Raw genomic sequence first — 17617 nt, 5'->3', positions numbered from 1 at the left:
TATATATATATATATTCTGTATGTTATATACAAATTTTATATATTTTTTCGGCTGCTAAATATAAAAAATTTCTGACTCGGACTAAAAATGATAATAACCCAAAAAAATACGGGGTTTAGGGCTTGACTTATGAGCTTTATTAGGTTTGCTTAGCTAAGCTTATGCTCTAAGCCGCATGGATAACATTATATTTTTCTTTATTTTTTCCTTTTAAGATATATGTGCTAGTAATTGATTTTGATCCAAAGGTTTGTTGAGCTGTCACAAGTTTTACTCATACACAAAATGAACTAACTCTAATACTCATAATATTATTTTTTACCTTCTACATTTAATTAGCGTTCATTGATTACTGAATGAAAGTATGTACATATATCAATTAAGTGAATTTTATTTTACGATCTTTAATATTGCATACTTTGAGCTAACACACTCAAGAGAAAAACTAAAAAAAGAAAGATTTTTTTTTTGTGCATGAAAGAAAGAAAGAAAGAATTGAGTCACAAGATTAATGATTTTTTTTTAGTGTAAAAGTGATTGTTCTCCTAGAATAGTCCATTGGAAAGGGATTAAAATTTTGGCTTTGCTTCTAATATCCAACAAGTAGAAAAAAGATAAAGTATAAATAGTTCTTCTATTGTCGTGATAATTGTTCTCCAATTTTCTCAATCTCCTTTTTCTATGTCAGAATTATTCTTGCATAGTATGGAAAATTTGCTTTATTATAGATATTCGAAAATACATAGCATAAATTAGTTGATGGAAAGAAAATAATAGCATCATGGAGTGATGATATCCATGAATTTTTTAAGAAAATTATATTTTTAACTGCTAAAAAATAATAGTTGATAAATTGTATTAATTTTTGGCTAACAAATATAAATAGTTTCGACCGGCCGATTGAATAGAATAATATTTTAAGGCAATTGAAAACTTTAAAATATATGGAGCTTTTTTCTGAGGCAACAATTTCATGGGAGTTTATTAAATAATTAAGAAGTTTTGCACCCCATTATCTGATAATTATTAATTTTCTAAAGTTTGCTTAGCTGCCCACATTCTTACAACTATTGAAAGATTAGGTGAATAAGTTGGTCCAGACCAGCTAATCAAGTACAAAATGTTTTCAAATAATTAATACTGACACTCTGTATAGGATAAGAATAACAAATAAACCACACAATATTAATCTGTCAACATCCCTCTCCCCACTCTGGCCCCATTTCCAGAACACTCTATTCTTTCTCTGTTCAAGACACTAATAATATTCTCATATAGTACTGTCCATAATGTCATTAACAAAATAATTATTCTAACTAGAAAAATTAAGATTAGACCAACCCAACAATTAATCATATCATTTCAATAGGTCCGTCACACTTTTATTTATTTGTGTAAGTAATTACTAGCACTTAGTATTTACACTAAAATATAATTTGCTTCAATAACTAAAAGTTGAAGTAAAAATACATATATTAATTGATATATATCTTGCATTCATTAGTTCCATAAAAAATATGTACCACCATTTTTGTATTTAATAGACTAAATATTCTCATCGGGGTCGTTTGGTTGGAAATAAATTATTTTAGGATTAATTATTTTGAGATTATTATCCCACCTTCTCATAGAAATAAAAATAATATTACAGTTCCGAAATAACTAATTCCAATATTAGTTATAGTACTACTTTATTCTAACCAAACGTGGGATAAACTCATCTCAAATATAATCCACAGATTAGTTATCCCTTATTTCTCGTATCAAACTAGCCCATAGTGTACAACACATAATATGTTAATGACAGATTAAAGGACAGTCTGGTACACTAAGCTCTCGCTATGCGGTATTCATAGAAGGGCCAGACCCTAAAGGTCTATTGTATGCAGTCTTACCTTATATTTTTGTAAGCGGGATTCGGGAAAGGGTCGAACTCTAAGGGTCTATATATGCAGTCTTACCCTTCATTTATGCAAGAGATTGTTTTCATGGCTCAAATTCATAACCTTCTGACATCAACTTTACCGATTAAGCCGGGACAGAATGTTTATGCTAATTAGGAAAAAAATATAGACCGACCAACTCAATAATTAACCAGACCAATTTAATAAGAATGTAACACTTTAATGGCTCAAATTCATAACTTTACCGATTAAGTCAGGACAGAATGTTTATGCTAATTAGGAAAAAAATATAGACCGACCAACTCAATAATTAACCAGACCAATTTAATAAGAATGTAACACTTTAATTAATTTGTCTTCATAAATGAGTTCTCCACTATAAAACAACCACAACTCTATCTTTTCTCAACACCAAACTTGGTTTTTGTACTATCCACTTAGCACAATAAAGAGAGAAAAACAAGGTAAGTTTAGTGAGTGTTCAAATGGCAGAAAACAAAGAAGAAGATGTTAAGCTTGGAGCTAACAAATTCAGAGAAACACAGCCATTAGGAACAGCTGCTCAAACAGACAAAGATTACAAAGAACCACCACCAGCTCCTTTGTTTGAACCAGGGGAATTATCATCATGGTCATTTTACAGAGCTGGAATTGCAGAATTTATGGCTACTTTCTTGTTTTTGTACATCACTATCTTGACTGTTATGGGTCTTAAGAGATCTGATAGTCTGTGTAGTTCAGTTGGTATTCAAGGTGTTGCTTGGGCTTTTGGTGGTATGATCTTTGCTTTGGTTTACTGTACTGCTGGTATCTCAGGTTAGTTTTTTCCTTTTCATTTCTTGTTGTTTCTTAGTCATTATCTTGCTTAAAGTTTGTTCCTTTACTCTTATTATAGTATTAGTATAGCTTTTTGTGGCACCATATTTGAGCTTGTGGTTACTTATTTTCTACATCATACTTTTGTCAAGTAATTTTTTGGATTCTTGAGCATAATAAGATCTTGTTTTGTTACTGCTTGTCTTTTTGTGAGCCGAGGGTTTATCGGAATAGTCTTTCTATAGTCTTTCTATACTCAAGTAGGCTTAAGGCCTGCGTACCCGCCACCCTCCATAGACCCGACCCGACTTTGTAGAATTACACTGATTTTTGTTGTTATTCTTGAGGATACTAAGAAAAAAATATCAGTTTTCCCTGTTTCAGTAGTTTAAGACATGTTACTATTAGTTTACTTTCTGTGTCTAAATTACTGCCTCTTATTAGTCATTACCTTGCTAAAGCTTGTTCCTTTAACTTTTATACTGTAAAAATGTGATCTTTTGTGGCTGATTCTCTTTGTTTTCCTTTCTTTTGCTCACCATATTTTAACTTGTGGTTACTTACTTTGTGCTTACAACATACTTTTGTTAAATAATTTAATGGATTCTTGAGTATTTATAAAAAAAGATCGTTTTTTCCTGTTTTAGAGGTTATAAACATGTTATTGGTTTACTTTCTGTGTCTAAATTACAAGAATGGAGTTTTCCCTTTATCTTGTTTGCTCAAGCTTGTACCTTTACCTCTTTATGCTAAAATATGACTTTTAGTGTGTGTGTGTGTTTGAAAAGTTACCAGTCTCAAAAAAAAAAAAAAATACTGTGTTTTTTATTGTTTGACATTTTGTGGTTTTTTTTCTTTGCTCACCATATTGAGCTTGTGGTTACTTATTGTTATCATAAATCATCTAATTATATGGATTCTTGAATTTACTCACAAAAAGATTCAGTCTTTCCCTATTTTAGAAGCTCAAAACATGTTATTGTTTTACTCTCTGTCTAAATTACAAAAGATGGAGTCTTTTCCTTCTTTAGTTTGGCTTTTGGACCTATGGGGTTTATTTTTTTTCCCCCTCAAAAACTGAACTATATTGTGTTTTGAAATGAAACAGGAGGACACATCAACCCAGCTGTGACCTTTGGATTGTTCTTGGCAAGGAAACTGTCCTTAACCAGGGCTATTTTCTACATAGTGATGCAATGCCTTGGTGCAATTTGTGGTGCTGGTGTTGTGAAGGGATTCATGGTTGGTCCATACCAGAGACTTGGTGGTGGTGCTAATGTTGTTAACCATGGTTACACCAAAGGTGATGGCCTTGGTGCTGAAATTATTGGCACTTTTGTCCTTGTTTACACTGTTTTCTCTGCTACTGATGCTAAGAGAAATGCCAGAGACTCACATGTTCCTGTAAGTTTTCTATTGCAATTTTAAGATTAACATGTTTTTGGTTCAAATATTACTTCTTTGTGCTATCAAATTGCTTATCTTGAAAATTTACCTGTTTGATTTAGGTTCCATTTGACCTTGTACTTGTAAGCCTTGGTTGTAGAGAATTGGATGTAAATTCTGCTTGAATCTGTTTTTTCCACTTTCTTATATGAAAAATTATTTTATGAAAAGTTTTTTTGGGGGAAGCAGAAGTTGTGGGGGTGGGTGAGTGGATTGGCTTTAGGATAGAGCTAACTTTTACACACTTAATTTGGATAACTATGGATAACTATAGTTGACCGTCCATAATATGTGTAGATAATTACTTGAGAAATAAGAATTTATGCATTTATAAGATATATTACTACGACAACAACAACAAAAATCAGTGGAATATCATAAGTGGGGTCTATAAATCAGTGGAATATCATAAGTGGGGTCTATAAATCAGTGGAATATCATAAGTGGGGTCTATAAATCAGTGGAATATTCTATAAATCAGTGGAATGGGGTCTATTAAGATCGAGAGGCTGTATCCGACAACTATCTCTAAAAGGTGAGATTATCTAAAAGGTGAGATTAGTAACATTGAGAAAAAGGACATGAGTACCTACTATATAGTGTAAAAGTTATTTACAATGTACAGTATATTATTAAAGGTAAATTATTTAGGACAAGTGGTCTTGCTTTTTGGTGCAGCTAAAATAATGTTCATGCTAGCATGTGGCATGTTTGGTTTTGTCAGCAAGTGCTTTTAGTTGGTGTTGTGTATTATCTTAAGGGGACCCGGGGACCCATGCCATTGAAAAATATGCTACTCCTATGAGTTTGGCTAAAGATAGTGATATTCACGTGAATGAGCTACTGTAGGTCTGGCTCTTTTTGTTAGATAGATGAAATAATGCAGTGATTCTCCATATCAGAATGTTGTGGTCCTAGTTGTGTTTGAAATATTTCTCATCTACTCCCAATAGGGTTTTAAATTTATTGTCTTTCTCTTAGAAAAGTTGAGAAAAGTTGCTGGAATGCCGGTTGTGGAAACAGCCAGCCTCTTGACGTAGAGTAAAGCTGCATATAATAGACCCTTGTGGTCTGAATCTTCCCGGGACCCGCGCATAGCGGGAGGGAGCTTAGTGCACGAAAAGTTGAGATTTGGGTCACAAGTCATGCTCTTTGGTTGTAGTATGAAACAATGAGTCCTTACCACCAATCTAACCAAATTAGTAACTTAAAACTTGTGGGTTGTCGTTCATCTGTAGTTACCTTTTAGGTGATTTGACAGTATAACTTTACATTGTTCAGCGTGTAGAAGCTAAATTTCTCATTAAAATCAAGACATCATTGTGAAAATTTTGGATGGTGTTGCAGATTTTGGCACCACTTCCCATCGGATTCGCGGTTTTCTTGGTTCATTTGGCCACCATTCCCATCACCGGAACTGGCATCAACCCCGCTAGGAGTCTTGGAGCTGCGATCATCTACAACACAGACCAGGCATGGGACGACCACGTAAGTGTTCGATCTAAATCCTTAAAAAACATTTCTTTCTCTCAAGCTGGTCTGAACGTCACTGTTATTGTAACAAAAAAAAAGAACAATATTTCTTTTTTGTAGCATGGTAAAGAGCTATAGCTAACAAGTTGTAATTTGTTTTTGTTGATTTTCAACAGTGGATCTTTTGGGTTGGACCATTCATTGGAGCTGCACTTGCTGCAGTTTACCATCAAATAATCATCAGAGCCATTCCATTCCACAAGTCGTCTTAAGTTTCCTCAAGAAGCCTTAATCTTTCTGAATTTTCAAGACTCTGTACCTTTTTTTGGGGGGTTAAATTTTAATCCTATCCTTCTGATGTATTTGTAATGTGGATTTTCTTGTGTTCAAATGTCTATTATGTGTGTAAATTATCAGGTTTTGTTGTACTGTACCCTATTAATGAAGGTTCTTTATTTTATCCTTTTAATACTCTTCCCCCCCCCCCCCGGGTGTGGGATAATACTCTTCCTCGAGGATTTAAGATTTAATTTGATGCTAAAGAATAGGTAGAGGTAGCAAAGTTGACAATGATTAAGTTCAAATTGTAGCGGTCACAAACCTAATTTTGGTTGACAAAGTTTCTGAGTATATGTGTTAGTAGGAGATAACACATATACGTATGTGGCGTCAGAAAATTATATTTTTTAGTTTAATAATTTTTAAAAAAATATGTATATATACTATATAATGATATTCTTGATTTCTGATGAGTTTATTTTTTTTTATATTTTGATTTTTCTTAATTAAAATTTTGGCTCCGTCATTAAATGCACGAGTATATGTTGGAGGTTATAATCTACTTACCTTTGCTACTAGAGCATAGTGGAGATCTAACCAGAGGTAGTAGAAAATGGAAAGCTAAGGAGAGGGTAGATTATTAATAATATTAAAAAATATATATTCGCTCTCAAAAATAAAAGCCAATAAAATAAAGATGAGGAATTGGAAAAAAAAAAGTGTTCCTTGCAGCCTCCCATGCAAATTGTCTTCCATAAAATAAGAAAAGTTGGTTTTGATGGGCTTCCTCTCTCAACCCAAAAGAAAAAAGGAAAAAGGAAAAAATAATATATTTGGGGAGTTAAATTCAATATTTCAAAAGCTTTTCACATATTTGTAATTGTAAATTATTGGAACTGTAATAGTTTTGTTGTAAGTTTTTTAAATAGTCAATTTTTTCTGAACCTTGCTTTATTTTCATCAACAGGAACGACAACAATCAACCGTAATAGTTCCATTTAATATAGTACGTACATGTAATTACGTTTTAAACGATTTTATAGTTAAACTTTTTTTTTTTCAACCTTTCAGTTTAATAAAGTAAGACTCTAATAATAAAAATACTGATTATATTATTAGATTCTGTGGTGGTACTAATATTATCTCTTGTCTTTCTGTTATCTTTGAGCCGAGAGTTTTTCGGAAACAACCTCTCTACTCCTCCCTATTCTCTCGGGCAGGGGTAAGGCATGCGTACACACTAACCTTCCCAAATCCAATTAGTGGAATTTTATTGGGTTGTTGATTATATTATCAGAGTGATTTACCCATAATTACATTAAGGTAAATATTATAATTATTCATAATAATATTTAGTTGGTGGTGTATTTTTTGTGAGTAATCCACTCTAAAAGAAAACAAATAGTGGATCATTATTGTCTTTTTCCTTTGTTGTTTTATAGGTAAAATTCTTGGTTTTATCAATACCTCTGTGCCCAATATATATATATATATATATATATATATATATATATATATATATATATATATATATATATATATATATATATATATATATATATATATATATATATATATATATATATATATATATATATATATATATATATATATATATATATATATATATATATATATATATATATATATATATATATATATATATATATATATATATATATATATATATAGTCAACACTCCAAAGAAAACTCAGAGCAAAAAAAAAAAGATGTGGATTTTTGGAAGAAAAGGAGGATCTGGATTTTCAGCTTCTTCTACTGCTGAAGAAGTTACTCAAGGAATTGATGCTACTGGCCTCACTGCCATTGTTACAGGTTCCACCACCTTTTTTTTTTCTTTTTGAAGTTTTTGTTTTTCTTCAATACCCATTTTCCCAATGTTTTGATTGATCAATTTGGTATCTCCTTTTTTTAGTTTTTTTTTCTTTTTCATTTGACTCTATTATTTTCTTATCTGTATACGGTATTAGTTATCCACTTATTGTTTGTAGTGAAAGGAAATATGTTGAACTGTGCCTGCTACTTTAGTTTGTTATTGTTGCAATAGGCCGTGGAAACAACCTCTCGCAGAAATGCAGGTATGACTGCGTGCAATAGACCCTTGTGGTGACCCCTTAGTGCATCGGGCTGCCCTTTTATTGTGTTTGTTGATATAAACTCGATCCGAGTTTCCAAAGCATGGTTCTTTTTTAGCGCGGATTAAGGAGGAGGGTTGTGGTAAGTGACGGCCTATGTAAAAATAGTCTAATATGATACGAACATCCTCTGAATAAATTTGCTGAATGTGTTCGATATTCAATGAAAGTGAAATGGATAGAGAGGATTCATATAGCTGAGTCTAACTAGCTCAGGATTGAAGTGTAGTTGATTTGACTGTATTTCTTGATATAATATATGGAAGTTGAAAGTGGATGTTAATGGAAAGAAATGATCATTGGATAACTACTTAACAGAGTTCAAGATGAAATGTTTATTACAGAGTTACGTGGTACCTGTTGCTGGTGGGAGGTAGTAGATATTCCGTGAAATTAGTCGAGGTGTGCGTAAGCTCGTCCGCACACTACGGTTATCAAAAAAAAGATGAAATGTTTCTTACCTATTGACATTTCTATTTTCAAGAGATAGTAATTTGTCACTGACATGGGAGGTTTGGAGTGGGGGTAATCCATGATTTTATTGTTGTTTCATATTGAAGAAATCAGAAAGAGATCTCTGAAGTTAGCTACTTATACCACCCATTTGAAAAAAGAAATTAGCAGCTTATTTCATCTTATCTCCCTTGAAATCCCATGTTCCGCATTAGAGAAAGTGTGAAATAACTATCTTTATATGATAGAAGAAGGCCTCTTATCTTCTTTATTTTTATTTTTCATAACTAGCAGGAGTTCAGAATCTATTGGTTTCAAGAATAAGTTTATTTTTCAGTAGAGTTTCATATTGCTTTTCGGGCATTTAAGAGGGTCATTTTGAATTTGGATGATGGTTGCCTCTCAATTACTCACTAGCTTGTGAATGCAAGCTGAACAAAGGCTTACTTTTGTATGGAACTATTCATTTTCAGGAGCATCAAGTGGTATTGGTGCAGAAACAACGCGTGTCCTTGCAATGCGTGGCGCACATGTAGTAATGGCAGTTCGCAATGTAAAAACTGGCGCAGAAGTTAAAGAAAGTATTCTTAAAGAGATTCCTCATGCCAAAATTGATGTAATGGAGTTGGATCTCAGTTCTGTGGCATCCGTTAGGAAGTTTGCATCAGAGTATAACTCTTCTGGCCATCCTCTGAACATCCTAATGTAAGAAAATAGTCTTTTAACTGTTTTAAGGGTGCAATGCACAGTCATAATTGGACTTCTGCATTCATGTTTCGTCCATTGGCATAGCTTGGAATGAACATTGTCCACTCTGCCTTCCACCTTAATGCATGAATATTAAGAAATTAAATACCTCTTTTATTTTTGAAGCAATAATGCAGGGGTTATGGCTCCGCCATTCATGCTTTCTCAAGACAACATTGAATTGCAGTTTGCAACTAATCATCTAGGTAAATGAGTTTATTTCTTATGTCTTTTTAAAGTATCTTAGTTGAATATTCACATTCATGAAGAATTTTCACAATACATAGTCATTCCTTGACATGGTAGTTGGTACAATACACGGACCCTTTCTCAAGGTTTGACATTTTATCATTTTGTTTTACTACTATTTTATGAAAATAGCATAATGGTGAGAGGTATATTCGTTGGCTTGTAGACGAGCTTTTTCATTAAGTTGAGCTTCTTGCTTCCATACCAAGGCTAGTTAGTGTTTGTGTCTTAGAAGAGGGGAGGTTCTCTGTTTGATGTATCTTATGGCTACACTTTTCAACCTACAAAGTCCTTTATACTCAGAAGTTGCGTCGAAACCTTTATGACTATAAAAGGTGAAATTGCTGCCTATTGTATAACCAGTGTTTTAACGATATCAGTCTAAGAATGATCCACCTAACTTCGGGGAGATCATTCTTTTTTTTTTAATTATTATCTAAAATATTACGTTTTACCAATAAAAAAGAGACTGATCTTCTTGAAGTTACCCTGGCTTTATTAGTCAACAATCAGATGTGTACAGCCGTGTGTGTTTTGTTCTCTTGGACTTGTTATGCACTAATAGGATGGTTTCAGGTTGAAGTACCGCCAATATAAGAAGACTACTATTGTTTGTGCAGGTCATTTTCTTTTGACAAATCTTTTGCTAGAGAACCTGAAAAATACAGCTCAACAGAGCCACAAAGAAGGAAGGATTGTTAATGTTTCATCAATGGGACATAAGTTCACATACCGTGAAGGAATTCGCTTTGACAAAATCAATGACAAAGATAGGTAGTTCATGGTTGCCCTCTGGCCTCTTCATATTCTTACTAGTATTCAATTTATCTCTGCTTTGATACTGGCACAACTTCAATGATAAAACATAGATGTAGCAGTTTTAGAGTCTGAAATATGAATTTTAATTTGAAGACTGAGTCTAAAAGTGGGGCTATATGTTACTTCTGATTTCTAGTTCGGATTTAGGTTGTTTATCAAAGAAAAAAAGAATGTGGCAAGTTAAGTTTTTGGACAGTAGAGATTATTTTGGAAAAATCCAAAGTTGAAACAGTATTAATTCCTTGTTCTATCTTTTAATTTTCTTGCTATACTTGGTTTTGCAATATTCAATGTTGTTGTCAATGCTTCAAGTTTTTGTACTTCACATCTGTTGGTTGATGAATATATAGTTGTCAGTTTTATTTAACAACCTGTTTGAAAGTAGAGCAGTATAAAACTGCAAATTATAACAGGAAAACAGAATGAAGAACCACGCACGGCACATTAGATTCAGGATCTGGCAGTGGATCTTTCTTTGAACAAGAGATTTGACGATAATTATTTGTCTATTTCAGTTACACTTCTTGGTATGCTTATGGACAATCAAAGCTTGCTAATATCCTACATGCTAACGAACTTGCAAGGCGTTTGAAGGTAAACTATTATCTTCTGGTTATTGAAGCTTCTCTTTAATTCTGCGAGACTGCGACGGGTAACTAATTGAACATTTTAACATCCAGAGGAAACATTTAATTATGTCAATTTGATCTTATGTCCATGTCTAGGTTCTTCTCACCGAGTGACAGTTTCAAAGTGGCATTATTATTAAGAATATTTAAAATATGGATAAATAAAAAAGTGGAATTATTGTTTAATTTACTAAGAATGTACATTTCAACAGTTCCCGCCATTTATGTGCAAGTTTTAGTTTTTCATTGATCCTCATCCTGGTACCAAAGTGTAGGAACTAAAGTAATTCGTGAAAGAAGACCTTGCATGCATCCAAGTACATTATTCTTTCCCTTATTTTCGAGCCCCTTTCCTTAAGCTGGGGCAGCATGTTGCTAAGTTCTAGCAATAGATTTTGGTTCATTCTTGATATCCTGGGAGTATCACAGATGATCTTGTATCCTATACATCATTTTATGCAAAAAGGTCAGTTAATTTGAAATTGTTTTCCGAATAATGACACAACCCAAGAAATGTTCACAGACAATTAAGCGACAGTTTTCTCATTTGAATGATGAAATTGTTCTTGTGTCTCAGTAAGAGTAGATGGCAATTTTTCATCCATCATGTAAATTCATTTAGTAAAGGTCAATGCCACATGTTCGATGTGAGTTTTGCCATGTGTTCAATATCTTGCAGTTTTGAATTTCACCCATCATGTAAATTCATTTAGTAAAGGTCAATGCCACATGTTCGATGTGAGTTTTGCCATGTGTTCGATATCTTGCAGTTTTGCATTTCACCATTAAAAGATTTAAAAAAACATAGAGTAGAAAGGGAAGAGCCTGTAGGCAGGTGTGAGGAATGGTGAGAGCCATTAGAAGTGCATCTTCTTGAAGTAGCTTCTCAGCCTTCAGTCACTTGTTAGAAATTACAAGGTGAACCAATTGCATTGGTCGTTTAACTTGCGTAGAACCGAGTGTATTCTTAATAACCTTCCAGGAGAATTCTCATAGTTCTACTTAGTTTTGTTATATTTGTTTTACCTGGTCAGTTATTGCAAAAAAAAAAAATTGTAGTTTCCATTCCTGAACTGGCTCCTAGGACAATTTGGTACAGTATGTACATGAGTGACCATGCGTGACCACACTTTCAGACCCACTAATCATGAATTCAGGTGCAACTTCTATCTCAAGCCTCAACCGTTGATTGTTTGGCGACCAAAGGTTGATCAGCAAACTCTTACTATTTGAAATTTCATTGTTGTTAGTTGAGCCACTATATATGATATTGTGCAACTTTCATGTGATAGAACTGTACTCGGAACATACCCACCCAAGGGAACATTTATAGTCAGTGAAATTATGAGTTTATGTTCAATATGCCTAGGCACTTATGACACTGTTAATTCCGTGAAAGAAGGTTTCTATTATTTCTTTAAAAATGACGTTTAAACCTGTCCTAGAAGGAATGCTGTATGATGAAGTGGATCTCTGTTCTTGTTAAGCATAAGCTCTAAAGCTACTTGTCTTACAGGATGAAGGATTGGAGATAACTGCAAATTCGCTTCACCCAGGGGCAATAAATACCAACCTCATGCGTCACCAGAATTTGATTGAAGGTAATTTTTTCATCTTCCAACACGGTTCTTATTGTTTTTATCGCATGTCTCATGAAATCGTAACCTTCAATCGTATAAAAAAATTAACACCTGCGCTTATATCTGTGTTTTGGTTGGTTTGATAAAAGTTAGGTTTGTTGCAACTCTCTTCAATTGAAGTTGCAAGAAAATTACATTAAAATTAATGTTTGATTTCGACTTCTTGCAGGCATAGTTAACTGGATTGGCAAATACTTTATTAAAGATATTCCACAGGTGACTAGTTTCTTGCAAATATAAGACATAAACTGTCTGCCACAAGATTTTACATTTGTTTTCTTATATGTTTCTCCCTTGATTCTAGGGAGCGGCAACTACGTGCTATGTGGCGTTGCATCCTCAGGTGAAGGGGATAACCGGTGAATATTTTTCAGACAGCAATGTTGCTACACCAACTTCTCATGCTAGAGATACAGAGTTGGCAAAGAAACTCTGGGATTTCAGCTTGAGTTTGACAAAGCCTCAGTAGAAACAACGACAACCTTGGTTTATAGATTCATAATTTCAGTATGTGATCATAGTTCGAATGTCCTTCACAAGTTCTCCTGGTGGTTCTTTTTTTTTTTCTTTTCAATTTTTTTTTTGCTTCTTATGGACTTTTGAACATAGAATGATGACCATCTTTATATACTCGTACTTTGCCAAATCACTTATTTTGTTTTGTACAACTATGCCAAGAAATGGAGCCTATTCTTGCAATTCAAGATAGTTTTAAGGATTCACTGAGGTTTAATTCAGAATGAAAATGGAACAGAATGCATCTTGATCTTCTTGGTATAGCCTTTGGAGGAAATCTCAGCAGCGGCTGGTACGATTCTGCCACATGGGGGTGTTATACTAGAGCAGTGGTTGGCCCATCCATGTTATGAATAAGTTGAAGCCACATTCATAATTCAACTTCAAAAGTTTATAATATGACTTAAAAGTTGGATTAGACCTGGCTTACAGGGAACCAATATACAAGATACAACAGGCTTTTGCTGAAAAGCTCAAACAAGTACTAGAGAGCCTCTCTACCTTCTCAAGATAAGGGTAATGTTTGCATACACCCCCCCGAAACCCCACGGTGTGGGATTGTTTTTTAGTTTTTATTAACCTTCATGCTTAATAAAACACCTCGAGATCAAAGGAAACAAAGAGATAAGGAGTCTTGGGAAAGAGTCGACGGTTAAGATAATACTTATCCATTGGATTATAGAACAAGCATTGTGCTAGATTTAACTTATGGACAGCGTATACTTTTTTCTAGTAAAAACTTATATACACTAGCTGTCCAGGAGACGATCAGAGTTCATCCTCTGATTCGACTGAGAAGAACCATGAGATTTCTGGCCCATGATTTGACCCAGCATCTGGATAGACTCACAGCTCTTCATCTGATTCTGCTGAGAGTAACCATGAGAGATATTCTGATCCTTGATAGACCACAGGGTGGTGCTATCCTTTTCCGCATAATTGCCTCGAAAACAGGAAGCTTCCTCTTCCTACCACCTCTTGGTCTGGAGCGGAATTGCTCGTCAGCCTCTACGAAATCACCCTACACAAGACAAAATCAACACGCCTCAAGTCACTCTCACGAATATTAGAAGCAAACAGACCTGAATGACTTGTGCTTTCAAGCAATATATACATTCTACTTACAGGAGTATAAACATGACAGCCAGACTTTTCATGTCTATCTCTCACATGCTTGAAGGCAAATTTCATACCACAACCAGCAATGCTACATGAGAATGGTTTATCCCCCAGGTGCACAGCTTTGACGTGCTGAATAAGATTTGATTTCTGTTTTTCAAGCAACAAATATTTCAGTGAGAACACTATTCACTCTTATGCACTTAACTGGATGCACTACAGGCTGAGGATGAGTTTAAAACAATGTTGGTTTGCTGCAGACGTAATTTTTCCTCACACTCATAATGAGTTAGTGCTATTGCTTTCTAAATTTATCACTACTGTTCCACTTAATAGAAAGGAGCTTTATTTACATATAAGAAAATGCAACAGTCTTACAGTGGAGAAAGTGTGCTGACAATCCTGGAATTCACATTTTATTCTCTCGGATGTAGACTCTCCTTCATGCGGAAGTAGATGCCGCTTAATATTCTTCTTCAATTGCTTGGTTCCACATATTTCACACACAACATGCTGGTGGCAACTCTCCACGTGTTCCTTGAGGCACTTCTCATCTGTGAAATGTTTCATACAGCCTGGCTCTAAACAAAGTGCTTCCATTGTCTCCAACTTAACTGCATGAATACATGGCAATTTAAGGTCTCATTATTGGAAGTTTTCAACACCAGAAAAGCATAAACAATAATACTTCACAGATAAATAAAATTTTGAAGTTTGACTTGCCATGAGAATCCTCATGTTTCTTTAATTTGGATGCAAATTTAAACACCTTCCCACAACAAGGTTCTGCACAGACATACTGCTTTGGAAGACTGGCCTCAGGGGAGGCATGCTGGTCATGCATCTCTTTGACATGCCGAGTCATGTTGCCTTGGATACTAAATGCGCGTTTGCACCCATCAACAGGACACTCAAACAACTTCCCTTGGTGCTGCAAGAGATGTCTCGTCAAGTGATCCTTTCTACGGTAGCTGGACTGGCAGTCATCTATATGGCATACAAATGGCCTCTATTCATGCAAAAGATCAAGAAGAAAACATTTTAAGAATGTTTCAATCTGTGGAGGTCCTTGACCAAAATCCACATATGCTAATGGAGAGAAAAAATAAGCTTTTTTTGTATTTGGGAGGAGGGGTAACTGGGATGAGTCTCTAACCACCAAGATTATAAGCCGTGATTGAGGCTCACTTGATGGAGCTTCTCAAGAGGTCCCCTTCCTGATACTGATCCAGTCGAGCAAAAATACCTGCCTCTTGCATTTTGGAGTTCTTTATATGGGATCCAATGCTTCACACCTTCACATAATTCCACAATGTTTCTCAAATTACCTCAATCTGCAAAGTCGTTAAACATTAAATGTATACAAAAAAAAATCAGAAAATATGAAGGCTTATTATAACCTCAAAACTGAACTCCCAGTAAAGTAATAAGAGCTCGTCAACATCACAAACGAAGAACACACACAAAAGATACCTCGAGTGAATGACTCTGCATATGCTGCTTCAAATGAGCAGACTCTGCATATGCTGCTTCAAATGAGCAGGCTTCTGAAGGCTCACACCACATTCTTCACAAATATTCGGTTTTGGGCCTTCGTTTATCTTTGCATCTTCATTTGCCTCATCTTTCCGCTTCTCCATTTCATCCTATTAAAAAAAAACAGGACCCATTTCAGTTTTCGTTCCTCTGACTAACCAAATCAGCATCTCTCTGAACACATAACTAAAAGTTTAAGCTCAACCACAAGAAAATCTTCAATTTTATGTTCACCTATGATTCCCAATTTATATTACACAACACACGTTAAAGGGCTCGTTTTGTTTGATGAATAGGTATAATCAATACACATAAAATTCTATGCTACTAATACAGCACTTGTTTTCCAATAAACGAAAAAGAGCACATAAAAAGACAATAATACTAGCATGGTACTAGTATTGAAATCCAGAAACATAATAATTCATGTATTATTTATTCCAGGCATAACAATCTATTATAAGTAGTCCGTGAACCAAACAAATCCTTAGAGTATTTCACATTTTATTTCTGGCCAATTAAGCTAATAATTACTCAATATCAACTTTAGGATACAAGAAAGCTAGCAAAAACAGTCAGATCTATTTGCAGCTTATTAAGCAAGTGATAAATTTATTAATTGGATGCAAAGCAAAACGTAAATCCAGAAAAGAAGAAACACATACTTGATGATGGGAGAGGATATGAGAGGATATAAGGGACTTTTTGGAGCGGCAAATCCCACAAAATTCACAGTAATATCGTCTTAAGTCTCTGAATATTACTTCTCTCTTCTCTTCTCTTCTCCCATTTTGCCCAATACCTGCAGTCTGCACAGCCACAAAACACCAAAAACCCTAGTTCAGGTCGACTGCGGAACTTGTGTCCTTGATTTATAGTTGCCGAAACCCTAATTAAGGGGTTGTGTTTGCTGGTTTCTTCCACCGGATTTGGGTTGTGGAATTGAAAGGGCCGAATGAAAGTAGAGTGTTTGATGATATCTTCGCCGGATTCTTCCACCGGAGTTGTAGAATTCTCAATTCTCCATGACACGACGGTGGCCAGTGCTGGGGCGGGGATGGCCGTGAAGGGTGTGCTGCAACCAAATAGCAAATTCAAACATATTCGACCTCCTCACTTAAAATTTATATAAAATAATTTTTCTTTCCTGCTCTTAATAACAACAACTACAACCCACTATAATCCCACTAAGTGAGATCTGGGTAGGTTAGTGTGTACACAAACCTTATCTTTGGGATAGAGATGCTGTTTCCAAATAGAAATTCAGCATACTTCCTCCAAGAACTTCCCACCTTGCTCTTGGGAGACTCGAACTCACAACCTCTTGGTTGGAAGTGGAGGTTGCCTACTCTTAGTAACTAAAAAAATATTTTAGATTTATAAAAACAAATACATTATTAAATATGTCGTTTTTTGGTCAAGTTTTTTAACGTATATTAATCTACTAGTATTAAAACCCGCGCGATGCGCGGATATTTTGATAGAGTATTAATCTTATGAAATTTTAATATGATTTAATATATTTTAATAAAATTTAGTTGCTATTTTATTTTGTAATGCAGTGTGCATAAATATAATAAAATCTATATAAATTTAAAGGATACATATCATATGGTAATCAAATAAATTATTTGATTCTTATTTAATTCTTTAATAAATTAGCAAGTACTTAGTATTATTTATTTTTTACTAATGTGACTTTTTATTAACTTGTCAATTGTCCTAATATTTTGTCACTATTTCTTTTAATATAAAATAGATATATTTTTCTTACTCTAAAAATATTTTTACTTTTTAAAACTTATGTTTTATTGTTTAAATTTTTAATTGTATA

General features: G+C 34.2%; 2 protein-coding genes and 1 pseudogene across 2 annotated transcripts; 2 read left to right on the top strand and 1 right to left on the bottom strand.

Annotated features, from left to right (window-relative positions):
- Window positions 1-2390: 2390 nt before the first annotated feature.
- Window positions 2391-5912, top strand: LOC107778528 (probable aquaporin PIP-type pTOM75). The gene is given in 4 exon segments (NM_001325260.1): window positions 2391-2721; window positions 3830-4125; window positions 5515-5655; window positions 5817-5912. Coding segments are annotated over 4 exon segments (864 nt in total).
- A 1699-nt stretch (window positions 5913-7611) lies between these two features.
- On the top strand, window positions 7612-13334 carry LOC107778526 (short-chain dehydrogenase TIC 32, chloroplastic). Its single transcript, XM_016598802.2, has 8 exons — window positions 7612-7755; window positions 9002-9233; window positions 9402-9481; window positions 10145-10298; window positions 10859-10937; window positions 12489-12573; window positions 12782-12828; window positions 12917-13334. Exons 1-8 carry the CDS (start codon window positions 7650-7652, stop codon window positions 13079-13081), a joined length of 948 nt encoding a protein of 315 aa, XP_016454288.1. The 5' UTR covers window positions 7612-7649; the 3' UTR covers window positions 13082-13334.
- Window positions 13335-13780: 446 nt separating this feature from the next.
- LOC107778525 (transcription factor IIIA-like) lies at window positions 13781-16890 on the bottom strand (annotated as a pseudogene).
- Between the last annotated feature and the right edge of the window lie 727 nt (window positions 16891-17617).

This window comes from Nicotiana tabacum, chromosome 1, assembly GCF_000715075.1.
Source record: "Nicotiana tabacum cultivar K326 chromosome 1, ASM71507v2, whole genome shotgun sequence".
Lineage (NCBI taxonomy): Eukaryota > Viridiplantae > Streptophyta > Magnoliopsida > Solanales > Solanaceae > Nicotiana > Nicotiana tabacum.
Note: the sequence above shows the minus strand (reverse complement) of the source record. Positions and strands in the feature narration are given on the sequence as shown.